At 45.1% G+C, this 16,534-nt stretch overlaps 2 protein-coding genes across 12 annotated transcripts in view; one reads left to right on the forward strand and one right to left on the reverse strand.

Moving 5' to 3' along the window:
* The window catches only part of USP47 (ubiquitin specific peptidase 47), a 96,002-nt gene extending 92,149 nt beyond the window's left edge, over positions 1 to 3,853 (forward strand). For all 5 annotated transcript variants that reach the window (XM_039863614.1, XM_039863615.1, XM_039863616.1 and 2 more), the window contains 3 exons: positions 1,203 to 1,250; positions 1,342 to 1,472; positions 2,308 to 3,853. In XM_039863614.1, coding sequence (XP_039719548.1) covers positions 1,203 to 1,250; positions 1,342 to 1,472; positions 2,308 to 2,482 — 354 coding nt within the window. In that variant the 3' untranslated portion in view covers positions 2,483 to 3,853. The remainder of the gene's footprint in view (positions 1 to 1,202; positions 1,251 to 1,341; positions 1,473 to 2,307) is intronic.
* Positions 3,854 to 9,722: 5,869 nt separating this feature from the next.
* Positions 9,723 to 16,534, reverse strand: part of DKK3 (dickkopf Wnt signaling pathway inhibitor 3) — a 45,804-nt gene continuing 38,992 nt past the window's right edge. For 4 of the 7 annotated variants that reach the window (XM_039863624.1, XM_039863621.1, XM_039863620.1 and 1 more), the window contains exons 5-8: positions 15,105 to 15,197; positions 13,737 to 13,881; positions 12,617 to 12,773; positions 9,728 to 11,571 (exon numbers count right to left, since the gene is read on the reverse strand). In XM_039863624.1, the coding sequence (XP_039719558.1) occupies positions 11,352 to 11,571; positions 12,617 to 12,773; positions 13,737 to 13,881; positions 15,105 to 15,197 (615 nt within the window). In that variant the 3' untranslated portion in view covers positions 9,728 to 11,351. Of the gene's footprint in view, positions 11,572 to 12,616; positions 12,774 to 13,736; positions 13,882 to 15,104; positions 15,198 to 16,534 lie in introns of all 7 variants that reach the window. The other 3 variants (XM_039863623.1, XM_039863618.1, XM_039863619.1) reach the window with 1 other exon arrangement.

The raw sequence follows: 16,534 nt of genomic DNA on the forward strand, positions 1-16,534 counted from the left end.
AAAGTAACATTGGCTTCTGGCTGTTGAGAAGTGGACCCTTACTTTGTGTTACTTGGATCAACTTTGTCCTAAGTAGTTAGGACAGTAGAAGTTACCAGAGTAAAGTGCTGTGTGTATTAAAAAAGAAAAAACCAAATGAAGTAGAATTGAATAAAGAATCTCGATGAAGGTCTCTTTTGAATTTTTCATTTAAAGGTGGGAATTCTAAAGATCTCTGGGGAAAGAGTGGATTATTTATATTTCTATACTTCACACCAAAGACAAGAATAAATTCTAAATGTATTAAATTTATATTAAAAATACAATACAATGATAAGTGTACTAGATGAAAATATAGAAAGATAATTATAAACATAATACCAGAAGCTAAAAAAGAAAAGATAGACTACATAAAAGTTAAATCTTCTGCATAGTCAAAAAAAATTTTTTTAAGAAACAACCCATAAACGAAGCTTAAAAAATAAGGGAAAAAACTACATGAAACACGATGTCCATAATTTATAAGGATCTGCTACAGTAATAAGAAAGAGATGAACATTCTAAATTTAAAATAGGCAGTTTGCAAAAGAAATACAGTTAAAATGAGCATTTTTCACCTCAAATTGGTGAAGATTTAGAGAATCTAAAAATTACCTAAAGTTGTCAAGGTAACCACCTTTGATAAGTGGTTAAAATATTTTTTCAGGGTTCAGTTTGGCATTGTTTATCAACATTCCAGATGTGCAATTCCACATCTAAGAATTCGGTCTAAAGAAATATTTACAGAAACATGCAAAGATATTTGTGGAGGTATATAGCATTGTAACTAGGAACAGTTAAAAACAGGCTCATTGTTCATCAGTAGGAAATGGTATGTCCAGCTGTTGAAGAGAATGAGGTTACTCTGTATTCTATTCTTATATTAGGATAATTATTCTTATAAAGTTATGATAGAGATATTTTATGAGTAAAGTTTTATGTATTTTAGGAATGTAGTTTATGTATACATAAAAGGTCTCTAAAGAATATACTAAATATTTCTGGGACATGGTATTTGCGGAGTGGATAGAAGAGAATTTCACTTTCTGCTTTTTTTCTAATTTTTTTATATCAAACATACTACTTTTTGGGGAAAAAAAATCAAGTTAAGTTTGTTTGAAAGGGAAATAACTTTTCTAAACAAATTTATATTTTAAATGAACTCACAATGTTTCCTTTTACAGCTTTGTGAAATCAGTGGAATTCCTTTGGAAGATATTGAATTTGCCAAGGTAAAGCCCTAAGAATGTTTGTATCTGGTTACTAATGTTCAGTAAACGTAGTTGATGGCATGATTTATTTATTTGTTCTCTTTTTCCTTAGGGTAGAGGAACTTTTCCCTGTGATATTTCTGTCCTTGATATTCATCAGGATTTGGATTGGAACCCTAAAGTTTCTACCCTGAATGTCTGGCCTCTTTATATCTGTGATGATGGTGCAGTCATATTTTATAGGTAACATTCACAATATTTTTGTTGTTTCTAGCGATAGAACATTTTGCATTGTTGTGCATAAATATCTTGTTTTCCATAAATAGCTTTATTATTGTTATGATATAGAGCAGCTGTGACCAGTAGAAATACAGTGAGAACCACACATTTTATTTTGAAATTTTCTAGTAGCCACACTCTAAAAAGTAAAAGGAAACAGGTGAAATTAATTTTAATAAAATATTTGTAACCCAGTATATCCAAAATATGATTACAACATGCAGTCAATATAAAAAATCATGAGATGTTTTGCGCACTTATAGTAAGTCTAAGAACTATGTATATGTTATACTTCCAGCACATTTCACTTTGGATCAGGCACATCTCAAGATTTTAGTACACACATGTGGCTAGTGGCTGCCATGTTGGACAACATAGACGTAGAAGAAAAGTCATTGGAGCCTGGCAAATGTGGGCTGATATTTAGCTTTGTCATTCATCTGGCTCCTCATCTGTAAAATGGTAATGGTAACAATGATGGCAACTTTTGCCTGATTAGAAAATTAGAGCTGCTCTTGCATTTTTAAAATCTGGCACAGTGCCTCTTATAAATAGATGTTCAGTAAATGATAGCTATTAACAATAACATGGAAGTTATTCTCTGCCATTTTTAGAAGTGAGTGCTATGTTAATATAATAAACCCATTAGAAATCTGTGACATCTTAGTATATGAGATTATTTAATTTAACTGGTAACATCAGATTTTGTTTTATCACCAAAGGAGCATTATAGCACTCAAGCATAAATTGAGGCATATAGCTATGCTGACCTAATATGTCATTAATATTTTAAATGTAGGGATAAAACGGAAGAATTAATGGAGTTGACAGATGAGCAGAGAAATGAACTGATGAAAAAAGAAAGCAGTCGACTCCAGAAGACAGGACATCGTGTAACGTACTCACCTCGGAAGGAGAAAGCACTAAAAATATATCTGGATGGAGCACCAAATAAAGATCTGACTCAAGACTGACTCTGCTAGTGTAGCATTTTCCCGGGGGGGGATTTTTGGTTTTAATTAGATGGTTCACTGCTACTGTGTAGTGCCATTATGGCCGGACATGGGTAGGGGTAACCCAGTGACACCAGCACTGATTGGACTGCCCTTTACCAATCAGAAGCTCAGTGCCCAATGGGCCACTGTTTTGACTTGGAATCATGTTGTGCACTATAGTCAAATGTACTGTAAAGTGAAAAGGGATGTGCAAAAAAATAAAAACAAAAAGCAAAACCTGCTACTAGAAAAGGGGAAAGGGAATGAGTGAACGTCTTTTATTGCGGACAGATGTGCACATAGCCGCTAGTAAAACTAGCCTCAAACAGGATGCTCATAGCTTAATAATAAAAGCTGTGCAAAGGCCATGAATGAATGAATTTTCTGTTTATTTCACTGATACACACATTACCTCATTGACAATTTGGAAGTAAATGCAACGTGTGTTGACTCTTGGAAAACAGCAAAAATAGGAGCTGAAGAAAGAAATTCTTAGAACCAGCCGTAATCCAGTAAAGAATTGTGAAGTTGCGTTTTTATTTTGTTTCATTTTTTGCAAAGTATAAAGAACATTATTCTGGAACATCAAAACATTTCCCTTAGACCACTCCCAGCAGGTGGCAGCTCAAATTGCTGAATATTGTAATTATAACTGATTGTACTTAAGTTATGGATGTAGAGAATACGTTTCACTCGTTCATTCAGCATGTAAATAAAATTGATCCTATTGAGTTACCATAATTGCAGTTCACCTATTTCCCATGGTTGTTCCTTTCACATAGCATTCATGATGTACATTTGTGTACATTGAGAAATATAGCAGTCTATGTAAATGTAATCCTCAGTGAGGTTCCTCAGTGCTGGGTCCCATACGATTGTATTTGCCCTTGTTAATGAGGTTTTTCTGTTCAGCGGCTTCAATTTTATTTCTTTTTGTACATTTATTTTTGAAGATTTACTTCAAGTTTGAATCTTCTAGAACCCTTGTAAGTCCCACTTTAATTTTTGGAGTTGATTTGTAGTTACATGTAGCTTAACTTTGGGTACACGTCCTAACGTGTTGAATAAACTTGCTAGTAAGCCAGGTCATACATAGCACAGGCTCATGCAGTCAACATGATTTCATTGCAGTCTATTAGAGTCAGCAAGTTTCTGCTTTGCTAAATACAACTATTCAATGAACACAATTATACGTAAATTTTGAAAATGCCATCTAATTTATAAAAATCAATAAAAAGGTTTTGGTAAAACTTTTTCATGCCAGATGCTGTTTACAACAATGAACATGCCAATAAAACATTTGTTCGTTCTGTTGTGTTATTTTAGTCATTAAACTTTTGTGGATGAAGAGTCCGAGTTAAAAATGGATTTGTTTTCTTTATAACGTTTTGTAATGTGTATTGAATAATTATTTCTACGATAAGGTATGTTTACAGTAAAGTTCTCATAAGATGAAAAGATGTTAATATTTTGGAGGATCCTGTCAATATTTCAAAATCAGATTTTTATCCTTTTTTCCTTTTAAGAAATATATAATTAGATAATAGTATTAGCAGATGTTGGCTCTGCAGTTTGAATATATTGGGTGAGAATTCCATATCTTAAAAGTCTTGGAATCCACAAGGAAAAAATTTTTTCTAAGGTATTTTTCTGGCTAATTTTTATTCCATGTGAACTATGTAGCATTCTGCTCAATTTGAAGTACTGTTTTTGCATTATTGGAATTGGTGATGTTCACAGAGGAAAACAGAGCATTTGTGATGCGTTGCCTTTTGGATCACTTGGATTTTCTGATGTAACATGACAGCTCTTTGGCTCTGATACAGGCCTGCTTACTTGGGACATGGGGTTAAATCGAATTTCTGCCTTCGAGGACTGACTGACTATGGAGCAGAGAAAGCTGATTTGTAAATAAAATGGGTCGTGGGCTTGTTTGGTTTGTTTTGGTTTAGTGTTCCTATAAGAGTAAATGGTAAAATTCTTCTCATACCCGTTCCTCAATCTGTGCCTTCTGCCCTGTTTTTTTGTTTCGTGTTTGCTACTTCTACTTGCAGGCATATTACAGATAACCAAGAGAAAAGAAAATATATTTCATAGAAAAGAAAAAAAGTTCTTGCTTTTCAGTGCCTAATAGAGTGAAAACACAATGTTGCACTTTAGCAATCTCAGTAAAGGGGGTGGTAAACTTTTCAAAGTGGATTTGTGGCCAAGTGAGGCAGGTTAATGTGTGTCAACCCCCCTCAGATTCAAAAGAACAAGTGAGCACCTCTGAGCCAAGAGGCGGAGCACAATTGTGTGGATCAAGGGCCCTAGCCAGGGAGTATGGAGCCTGGTGATTGCTCATCTGCTGACTCTTGAGGTTAAGGCAGGCCACATGCAGTCAGTTGTGACCCTGCTCCCCACAGGTCACACCAAGATTTTAAAGGCTTCCACTGTGTGGCAGATAGGTTTGTGGAACCAGCAGCACACCTTGTGAGAACCAAGTACCTACATTTATGAGGCAGATGCTGAAGGAAAGGGGCCATTCTGGCCAAAAAAGCGAAAGCTATGGTTACAGGATCATTCTTTGTTTACCTGGTCTGTCCAGAAGTTTGCTAGTTGAAAGTCTACTTTAAGGAAGTCAAAGTAAGAGATAATCATGATGAGATAAAAATAGTGAAGGACACCCTACACTAAAATGTTAGCTGGTCTTTTCTAACGGAAAGTACTTTAAAATACTGAGAAAATGGATGAACCTGTAACAGCTAGAAAATAGGTCAAGTAGCTTTGGTTGCCAGGCTGCATGGTTCAGGAATTGTGACACATCTCTAGGCCAGGAGAGGAGAGAGCTACAAACTTACAGTGTGGTCTAAGCTAAACGAGTGCACAGCATCAGCATTGCAGTGTTGTTACTAAATCTGGAAGTGACCTGTGAATGTATGGAATACAATAAAATCTTTTATTCTGGTTCATTTGCTAGTATTTCCTTTTCAATTGGTTACTGTAGTTCTCCCTCTGAATTTTGTCCTTTTGTTCAGCATCAAGACCCTTACCAATTCTTTTGCACTTGTGACTTGGTAAATTGTAGTCTAGAGTACACAGATGAGAAGAGAATCTGAATTAGTAAATTTTTGTTTGCTAAATAAAACTTCCATCTAAACAATTCTGTGTAATTTGTGAAAAACCAATATTTTGGTCACTAGAAGTGTATGTATAGTTTTCTAGGAATTAGTAAATTTTTTTAAATCAGGTTTGTAAAGGAGCTTATGGCCCAAATAAAGCTTGTAGCCACCTAAACTTAGTTTATGTGAACTCAGATATTCCTTCAATGTCTTTCACATGACCATATGGTTAAATACAGTTTTAATTTTTCAAAACTTAGCTTTCAGAAGCAATCAAGAACACCTGACAAAATCAGGAGTGCACTTAAAGCAAGTGTGGCCATTTAGAAAAGAATACAGCAATCACTAGGGGCCATGTTAGGAAGGCTAAAAAGCATTGGGGTAGAATCCTCTGTCCCTTTCCCCCTCACCAGCTGACCAGTACAAAAGCTGGTCTTTTGATTGGTCAGAGCCTGAGAATTTACCCCACCAGGGATTAGTGGACCCTATAGCCTAGCCTGAAAGGTGGGGACCACACTCCTGCTTTTTTGCTCCCGACCTTCCCCTTACTCTTACTCCAGTACTGAGGGCACACTTAGTTTTCAGCCTCTTTTATAATGCTTAAGTAACCCATTAAGAAGTATCAACTTGAGATACAAAATACTTAGTGGCTCTATTTTTCCAGTATCTGTGCCAACCTTGTTCTCTTGAATGCAGTTTCTCATTGGAAGTGGGCTCTTACCAGTCTCTCAGTGCAATCCTAAAAATTTTAAGTCACTGCATTATTAAAACAATCTGATAGTTAAGTTTCAGTCATTCATTTCAAAGCTCGCATACCACGACCACCACCACCAACACACACAGTGCTCTGCTCAGTGTGCTGCTCTCTGCTTGCAGAGTGTGTGTTTGGTCGGTGCTCACTCTTCCCACCTGTTCTTCCTGCAGCAGCTTGTGGACAGTGGAAGGGGTAAGGAAAAGGAAAAAAACATTTTCTTACATGTGCAGCCTCCTGTTGGTCACAATGAGGTTACTGTCCCCTTTCATCTGGTCGCTATTCATTATGAAGAGATGCCCTGAAGGTCCCACCAGCCAAGGACTCAACTCCCCACAACATTTGTGTTACTTTAGGAAACCTGACTCGCTTTTGCCAACCTCATGCCAGCAAGAGGCATTATTCTGAAATGTGTACAACCTTGTCCCATGCTGCACTGGTCCCCATCAGATCTTCGACCCTTATTTCATCTTTCTTCCATACCCCTATGTCAGGATGTGAATGCTATCGGAATCCATCTTTTTTTTTTTTTTTTTTTTTTTTGCCTCTGCCCCTGTCTGTAGCTGCTTCAAAGGGCCATCTCTCCCTGATGCTTCTCCCATGGTAGATTGGTGCCAAGTCAGTGAGTCCTGTAGCTTTTGCACAGCCACCCCACTGTGATGTGTTGATAGCTCCCATACAGATTTTATGAAGTTCTTTGAAGTTCTCCTCACAAGTTTTAGCCAAAGAAATAAGTCTAACTTCTTCATGAGAGTCAGGGAAGGGAATATCCTGTTTTTTCGGAGATTATCCTGTAATCTCCCAAAAAGGGATTTTTAACCCCCTTTCTAGTCTTCATATGGGGCAGTTGTGCTGTCACTGCTGAAATGGCACCTCTCAGCAAGCCCTGTACCAGCTCCACAGGTGCTGGCCTCCTGAACTTAGAAACTTGGTCTAGCTATCAAAAATTAATCTCAGGGTAACCTAGTTGCATTTCTTGACTGTCTGGAAGGGATACGCAGGCTACGAGAATACTTAATAAAATCTTTCTTAATAAAATACTTTTAAAAATCCTTCCCAGCCACTTTTCTCAGCTCACCCTCTTCCCTCACACCACAGTAGGGCTCTTTGCTTCTCTCTTCAACTCTTACCCTTCTATCCTATATCCGTTTCTCCCGACTGTCTGTCAAAAGCCCAAAGAACCAGGCTAGTGAGACAGGGAAGGCCACACCCTTGGAGGGGAAAGACAGGGAGAAGGAACTGAACAGGAAGAGGGAAAGCCGTAAAGAGTCAGTAGCATCCGCTTTTGTCCCATCACACTGTGTTTTACTGTTCATTCTGAGGCCATATGGGTGGACAGACCAGCCATTCTCATCTGTACAGGTCAGGGAATAGACTCAAAGCCTGCACCTCACACCAAAACACTTTATTTTCTAGACTTGCTTTTTCCAGAGCCATGCATTGGAGGTGGGAAAGTGGGTGAGTTGGGGATTCATAAAGCTGTACTTCATTCCCCTTTTGGCTATTTATTGTTCATTATGCAAGTATCTCCTATATCAGTTAGGAATACTTTGGGCTTCGCATAATGGAAAGACCAACAGCAACTTTGTCTATAATAACCTTGGTGGTTTATTTGAACGGGAGTCTAGATATGACTGATAGCAGGATTGCTTTCTTCCTCAGCGTCATCAAGGACTCAGAGTCTTATCCTTCTGCAGTAAACAGAATAATGGAAGATGTGATTAAGGACTATAACATGGGAAGATTAGTCTGGATTATCTAGGTGGGACTAACCTAATCATATGAGTCCTTAAAAGTGGAAAACCTCTCCCAGCTGCAGAGAACCAGAGAGATGGTACACAAAAAAGGCCTGTTATTACTGACTTTAAAGATAAAGAGGGCCATGAACCAAAGGATGAGAGTGACCCCTAGAGGCTAAAAAAAAAAAAGGGCAAAGAAATGGTTACTTTCCCAGTGAAGAATGCAGCCTTGCTGACACCAACTTGATCATGGTCACATGACTACAATATGGCTGCCGCAGTGCCAAATGGCCCATCTTAAACCCCTGGACTCAAAAGGCAGAAAACCAGAGAAAGGGTTGGAGGGACTTCTTCCTGTATGCCTCTTTCCTTTTGTCACTCAGGAAAAAAATCCTTCCCAGAAACTCTTTGGCAGTCTTCCCTTGCATTTCCTGGGCTAGAACTGGGTCATGTGGCCATCCCTAGCTACATGGGGGCTGGCTTTTCCAGCTTCTCTTGTGGTGGGAGGGGAGAAGGGCAAAGAAGGGCTGTTGGGTAGCTGAAACAACAGCGTCTCATGTCTTCCTTGACAGGAACTCTGGATCCCAAAGAAAGGCAGGAAGTAAAATCAGGTACCAAACTCCACCTAACCCTTAGCACATTCTGTTTAGAATTGTGAGTAGAGGAGACGTGTCAGCTACTCTAAATGTGGATTTCAGCCAAGTATTTTTCAAAGCCTCTCATTTGCTTAGATTTTGTGGCTATAATGACAAAGTGGAACAAGGTAATATACCTGCATATTGAAGTCTGTGAAGGAGAGATCTAGTTTTATAAGATGTCCCATTATCTCCCTGTCACCTGATATAGGGTCTGACATACGGTAGGTGCTCAATAAATTTTTAAAATAATTTTCAGCCTTTTCTCCTAACATTTACTCAAATTTACCTTGTTTTCCAGCCACGTGATTTACAGTTTCCCCTATATACCATCTCTCCTCTTGCCTCTCTCCCTCTGCCCATGGACCAGAATGCCTTTTCTTATTCCCTTAGGCCTCCTGATCAACTCCTATCATTTTAGAGAGTCAGTTCCCATGTTAGGCCTCCCAAGCCAAGTGCTACTTTGAGGCTGCCATAACACTGTTCTAACATCGGGCTGAGTGCTTTGTTTGTGGGCGCTGGGATTAGCGTATCTCCCTCATTAGGCCATGATGCCTTCAGGGTAGGGACCCTAGTTGGATCAACTTGGCACCCCCAGAGCATATCACAGCACCTGGCTCTGAGCAGGCTTTCAATAAGTATCTGTTGAGTAATAAGAATCTGGAGTGGTCCTGACAATTTTTGACATTGAATAGAGAAGAGCTCTATATTTGATCTTAAAGTTATCAATATGTCCTAGGCATCCTAGGCATACTGTACTACATACTATTTTTGTTTGACTTCTAGCTCTATCAGTTAATCTTTTTGAGCCTCCATTTATTCATCTGTTAAATGAAGAAAATGCTCATGGAGTCAGTGAAGATTAAATGAATTAATATAGGTAGACTGCTTCCACCCAGCTGACCTTAATATGTAGTAGTTTATTATTAGTCCCTGAAGATCTTCCTGTGTTATGGCCCAGAACTGTGTTTGATTAAAGAAGGCTCCCAAGAAAAGGGTCATACACATTCCATTTACTCTTTTGGAAGACAGTGAAACATTGACACTCTTAATTCCCGTCCCAAAATGGTTAACATTTCTAAAATATTTTGATGCTAAAAGAGGCATGCTTCAGTTGTCTGGAAATTTTAGTTACATAGAATATGATTATATTTATAATACAGGTCATTTCTATTTTATTTTTCTGGCTGGAAGGGTTTTATATTTACTCTAAGTCACAAGGAAAAAGGAAGTCCAAGAACTACAAAAGAGTAGTTTAAGTGATTTATGCTTAATTTCTAAATGCAACATATGTGTTTATACATAATTTAAAACTCAAAGAAAGCATGCTTATACAATCATGTGCAACTTTAAAATTTAATAACTCTGGATGACTATATGATGGAAACAGTCCATGGCACCTGAAAATATCCTTTGTGGAACAGCATACAGTTCAGTGCTCTCAGTGTGGATATCACAACCGTATTTCACAGAGCCTTGCTTGGTCTGATTTTCTCCATGTGGTTGATAACAGTCCACAGTTGCTGGTAAGTGATTTTGCAAATTTCATTTATAATCCTGGACCTAAAATTACTCAAATACTGTTTCTGGCAAGTTAGCATGTATTATACTCCAATCATGTACCTTCAAAGTTACTGATGTAACTAACTGCCGTAGGGGGCAGTGTCAATACCCCTTGTCTCCACTGGAATGACGGGTGCCCCCACACCAGGGAGAGAACGGTGCTGTTTCTAAGAGTAGAAGTTTACTCTTATAGGGATGTGTGGACTTAATTTCAGATGTGCCTCAAAAAAAGAAAAATCTCATTCTTCCTTTTTCTAGTGGGTAGTTTTCGTGGCACCAAGGGTGGTAGGGAGTAGTGGGGAGAGCACTGGACTTAAAGTCACACTTGAGTGAAATCCTGCTCTGGTCTTCACTAGCTGTGTGACTTGGGCAAGCAACTTGACATCTCTGAGCCTCTGAGATCCCGACAGATGGAGAGAAGAATGCCCCCTTCACCAGGGTGTGGTGAGAGCATGACTTGATTGTGGATATGAAACTGCTTCGCCGGCACAGAGGTAGGGGCTGAGTAGCACTGCTGAAAGGCTGAATGCGTGTAACTCGGAGGGAGCGGAATGTTTCACCTGCAGTAGGTGAAGGCACAGCTCACCTATGCCCATGTGAAGAACTGCATGAAAAAATCATTTGTTGCATTTTCGCCAGGTTTATACTTGCAAATCAGGGCATTCTTCTCCACATGTATAAGGGTCGACATGAGGAAATTCTCTATCCTTTTTCATCCCCTCCCCTCCAATAATTTTCAAGGCGACATAGAACAAAATGAAATGTGCCATCTGTCAACCATCAGAGGCAAAGCGGCCAGTAATGTGGACCAGTTTAGCAGCCCCGTTCTGCCTTCACCCTGATACTCCACCTTTTCCCAGGCACCAGAACTGTGATGCACGCTGTACAGTCTGGGGGAGCTGGACAAGTGTGCAGCACCTCATTTTGTTTCAAGCCAGAGGAAAAATGTTCTGGAAAGAGACCGTGTAAAAAGTCTGGTGAGCCGACACCTAGAGGACACAGCCGGGGAAATAAATTAGCTACTTCTATTGCACGTCTACCCGCATAACAGGCCTGGGTCTAAATCTCCTCTCCCTCCAGCAGCTCAGAGGCGGCATCGGGCTCCCTGAGAGCCATTTCCACTGACAGGCTCCTCTCCAGGTTCTCCAGCTCCTGGCGCACCTCTTCAATGAAGCTGCCATCTCTGTACTCGTCGGGGGCCTCTCTGGGCACCAGGCTCTCCCCACCGTCGTCGCGGCTCCCAACGAATGTTGGCTTGCACACATACACCAGGCTGTGGCTGGTAAGAGAAGGGCGCTGTGGCTCAGCCAAAGGCCATGTCTCCCCATGGGGGCAAAGCTAGGCTCTCAAAATGGGACAGCCTGGGCGTGGGGCCTAGGCCTGAGACAAAGGTGTCGTCGCCCTTTGCCACTGTCGGCGGGCGGGTCTCCTGGTCACACCTCCACAACACCCCCTCCAACACCTCTTCATCAGAGTCTTAACTTTGTGTCAACACCTTACTTAAAAAATATTGCTAAGGGAGAGTCGCTTTTGGAGAATGAACCCAGGGGGCAGCTCCCCCCTCCTCTTGCTGCGGAACTGCCTTCCTGTGACTGACACTCAAGGGCAGGCTCAGAGGACAGGGTGTCTGAGCATTTACAGCAGCGAGGTGCCCCTCGCAACCCCTACCCATCTAGGCCTCCAGGCGGGAGCTTCTCCTGACGCTGAGATAGGGCCTAACTGCCTCATCTGCTGTGTCTGTGGGGAGCCCTGGGCCTGTGGGCAGGAAGGGGGAATTCTGTCTCTTCAGCCACCTGGATTCTGCTGAGAGAAAACGGTCAGTAGTGGCTGCTGAGAGGTCCAGCAGCACGTGCGCTGAGAAATGGCCACGGTGTAGCCCCGACGCTTCGCGGTCTCTCAGGAGCCTCTAACTGCTGGTGGTGCCCTCCAGCTTGGGAGCCACTCTCCTGGTTTCCCTCCTGCTTCTCTGACTGCGCCTTCTCAGTCACCTCTGCCAGCTCCTTCTCAGCGTGTCCTTCTTGTCATGGGCCTGGGCTCTCACCTCAGGCCTCAGCTCTTCTCTCTCCACACCCTCTCCCCAGGTCACCCACTCACAAGTCTTCAACCACCATATAGATGAGCCTGACTCTCTACCCCCGGCCACACCTTCACCTGAGCCTTAATCCTATAGGTCTGACTGCTACTGGACCCCTCCATCTGGAAGACCCAAGGACATCTACTCTGAACTGAACCCACATCTCCCCCCTGCTCCTGTCCCTGAGTCCCCACTGGGTGGCATCTCATCCACTCTTGGCCTGTGACAAGGAGGACGGGTGGGACCTCACCTGTGAGGCTGGCAGAGGAGGCCACTGGCACATGGGCATCGGTCTAAAGCTCCATCAGGCTCCAGTTCCCAGGTGATGAGATCCAGAAGCCGGCTGGCAGGGTCATGGCAGAGCTCACCCTCCACGGGCAGTGGTGTGCACACAGGGAACAATAGACCTAGAACCAGCTAAGAGTCAGTCACCCTTTGCCCTAGCACAAGGGGCAGGCCCCAGGGCAGGGAGCAGAGAAATGGGATGCGGCTTCCCACCTTCCACCCTCAAGCCCAAGGTGGAGGTCAGGATTGAAGAGGTAGAATGAGAGGAAACAAGAATGGCAGCACGGGCTCAGCATGAGTGGGAAGGGCTGGAGCAGTTCCGGAGGACTGTCTGGAAGAGGTGGGCTTGTGCTGGGTTTTGAGGCAAAAGTTCTGGGGGAATTAAGACTGGAAGGAAGGTGTTCGAAGCTGGAGCACAGTACCAACAAAGGCCTGGGGTTGGACTCAGGGGGAAAGGTTGGGGCAGTGAGATTCCCAACCAGGCCAAGGAGTATTGGAGAGAAAAAGTCAGGTCAGCAGGAGCTGGCCGAGGCCTTGGAAGGTAGACAGGGGAGTCTAAGTGAAGTGGCAGAACGGGACCCGCTGCAGGTCCCGGAGGAGCGATACCCAGAAGGCCATCCTTGAGGAAAACTGCAGAAGCAGTAGGTGCCAGGTGGAACAGGGGACTGGGAGAGGCAGCTAAGGGACTGGTTTTCAAAAACACTGTGGGAGGGGAGAGTGCCTGAGCTGACCTCGCTTGGGAGGGGCAGTGAGAATGGAAGACGGGAGGGAGTTGGAGGGGGCTGTTCAATTCACAGGAAACAGGACTGGGGCCAGGTGCTCCCTCAGGCCTGGGGGGAGAGGAGAGGGGGATGGGGAAGGAGCTGCTCTAATCCCGCCCACCGGGGGTGTTCCTCAGACCTGGGCTCTTGTGTCCTGAAGGAATTTACATTTCTAGGCATCCACAGGGGGAAAAAGGAGATGGTCTTCCACCCCAGGAGAGGCTGTGGGGCTGGGACACACACCAAGCGTATGGGAGCCGGCCCAGGGGGGTCTGGTGAAGCCTGGGGTAGAGCTTGCCCTGCACCCAGAGGGAAGCCACCCACCTCTCTGGAAGGCACAGCACAGCCCAGGCTGGCAGTCCCTCTGGTTATCACAGATGGTCCCATTGCTGCCTTTGGTGGCCGTTTTAGCGCAGTGACCCCAGACGCACAGCTGATCTCCACAGCACTCACTGTCCCGGGTGCAGAGCTGCAGGGAGGTGAGGAAACGCAACAGCCTGCCAGCTCAGACCTGGGAGAGCCCAGCCTGTCACCGCCCCCAGCCTGGAACGCCTGAAGATGCCACAGGTGGGCTAACCCCCATCCTCCCACTTTACAGAGGAGGAAACAGGTCCTGGGTGAGTGGGGCTTTCGTAGAAGTCAAGGGGGCAGAGGTGGGAGCAGGGCTGGTGAGACTCGTGAGGGGTCAGAACTCTGGAAAAATTGCCTCTGGGAGGGGGACACATGTATCTGAGGCTTCCTACACAGCTTGAATTTTTGCCTTTAAAGGATAGTAGTGTGTCTTTGCAGATGGACTCACAGACTTGTGCCCTGCCTGCTTTTTATTAGGTCCCTAGGTCAGAAAGGAAGGCGGTGTATGACCCACAGATGCAGGCAGCAGTGCAATTCTTATAAACTGATTACATGAAGGCCCAAGCCCGGGACAGCCACGTGGATGGGAGGGCATGTGGGTGCCATAGGCCTGGAGTCGCACACGGGGAATGACAATTAGCACAGTGAATTTGCCATGGCTGTGCTCAGTAATGGCACTCAGCGGGAGAAGTGAGGAGGGACAACTGCGGCTGCCTGACCGCAGATGGGCCAGACCGAGTAGGAAGGAGCCCTCTGTCTTCCAGACTTGTTATTGTGTTGTGTTATTGTCTTAATAATGAAAAAGGCCTAGAAAAGTCTATGATCCCATGTGGCTTTGTCCAAACATCTGTTGGGTGGAGGGAGTCTTTGCTCTCCTAGTTTGTGCTTCTGTGAAAAATCTCCATCAGGGAAGTGTTCTGGCGTCTTCCTGGCCCTCCTTCTGCCCTGGCAGATTGGGAAGAATATCTGGGGGATGGGCCGCAGGCCAGGAAGGCGAGAGCTGCCCTTTCCCTACCCCAGGGGCTGCAGAGGTATTGCTGGCTGTGTCTACGGGGATGGGTCTGCTCTGGGGCCTCCTACTCTGTTCTCTCTCCCCCTCCCCATCATCCATGAGGCAGGCGATGGGACCAGAGGTCACGGGCGGGTGGGGGTGGCAGAAGGTCTGCGGATGACTTCCTGGTCACTGGGCATCATGAAGAGGGTGGACATGGTGGCGCCCCACAGGATGCTTCTAAGAAGCCCCGCTAGGAATGCTGGAGCCACTGGCCCTCTCCCCCAGGACCCTTTTCTGGGCCCCATGGCACTGGTGATGCAGCCCCAGAGGCCTCAGGGCACACTCACTGTCTGCTGGTCCCGGCACGGCTGGCAGGTGTACTGGAAGCTGGCAAACTGGCAGTACCTGCGGGGTCCGCAGTCTTCGTCAATGATGCACTCCTGGGTGGGCGGGGAGCAGCTATGTCAGGAAAGGCAGGTCAGCAAGCCCACTGTGTCCAGGAAGTGCAAAGCCCTCTATATCCCCCAGTCTTGGCCTCACAGGCTCAGGGCGCAGGATCAGTCTCCAGACGCACCTCAATGCCCCTCAACCCTAAGCCCTGCCCAGCTGGCTCCTTGGTATCCAGCCCCCAACCTCCACCCAGTCCAGCAGGGCCCTCACCCACACAGCACACCCCAGCTTCTGCCCTGTAGGATGCCACGCCTAGTTCACACAACCGCCTCTTTGTACATCCTCCCTTCACACACCCAGGGTGGAGAGCACAGGGCCAGGCCGCACTTCAGCGCAGAGCAGATGGGTTTAATAAAAGAGCTGATGAGTTCCAGGCCCCGGTGGCTGCACAGGAGGGGCTGGAGCCTAAGCCAAGCAGGCCCTGCTGACTGAGAAGGAAAAGGGTGGCCACAGGGAGCCCACCTCAGGGTCCTGGGTCTGGGATCTGGGGCCAGACAGCTGCCAGCTTCCAGGTGGGAGGAGGGCATGGCTGGCATCCAGCCCTCTTGGCTCAAGAAATGGGGAGAGAAGTAAGGAAGAAAATCTGCCCACCAGAGAGGTCCGAGGCCCAGAGAGAGAGGCCACGGGAGTAGCCACTGTGCCCCTTGCCGTAGTCACCAGTCACTGATAGGAGCAGGGCTATGTCAGCTCAGGCCTAAGAACCTGCAGCTGCAGAGGGAAAGAAGGGTGGGAGAAGTGGGCGGCCATGACACGAACCACCACTGAGGACCATGTCCCAGGGCCAGCGCAGGCTGGGGTCCACGTGTGAGCCCTCCAGCAGGCAGCAGCAGGGACTACGATTTCCATACTGCCCCCTGGAAAATGAAGGCTCAGAGAAGCCAAGGGCCTCCCAAGATAGTATTGCTAATTTGGGGTAGGAGAACTCTTTCCACCACTAGCCCTTGGGAGAAGAGGCTCAGGGCTCCAGATGCAGCTGTCAGAAATGTATGGATGAGAAACGTTCTCCTGAGGCAGGTGTTCTGGGGCCCTAGCAAACCTTCCAGAAGGTTCTAGGGGGAAAGAGGGAAAGACTTTCCTCCCTGCTCTGCCCAGGGCATGCTCCATCCTGAGGGTGGGGGTGGAGCTGGACCTGCAAAGGCCAGGGTGGGCAGGCACTGGCCTACATGGCCTTAGCTTGTCCCCACTGTGCTCTGTGAACTGAGGCAGCAGTGCTAATGGGTATGGACAAGCAGACTCACCAACAGGCCTCTGGGAACCCTGGGGATAAGAGTGTGCGGGTAGGCCTGGGGGTCACCAGAGAGGCCCTGGCCGGGTAGCCGAGGGAATG

The sequence above is a fragment of the Pteropus medius genome, unplaced genomic scaffold (assembly GCF_902729225.1).
Source record: "Pteropus medius unplaced genomic scaffold, Ma_sr-lr_union100, whole genome shotgun sequence".
Taxonomy (NCBI): domain Eukaryota; kingdom Metazoa; phylum Chordata; class Mammalia; order Chiroptera; family Pteropodidae; genus Pteropus; species Pteropus medius.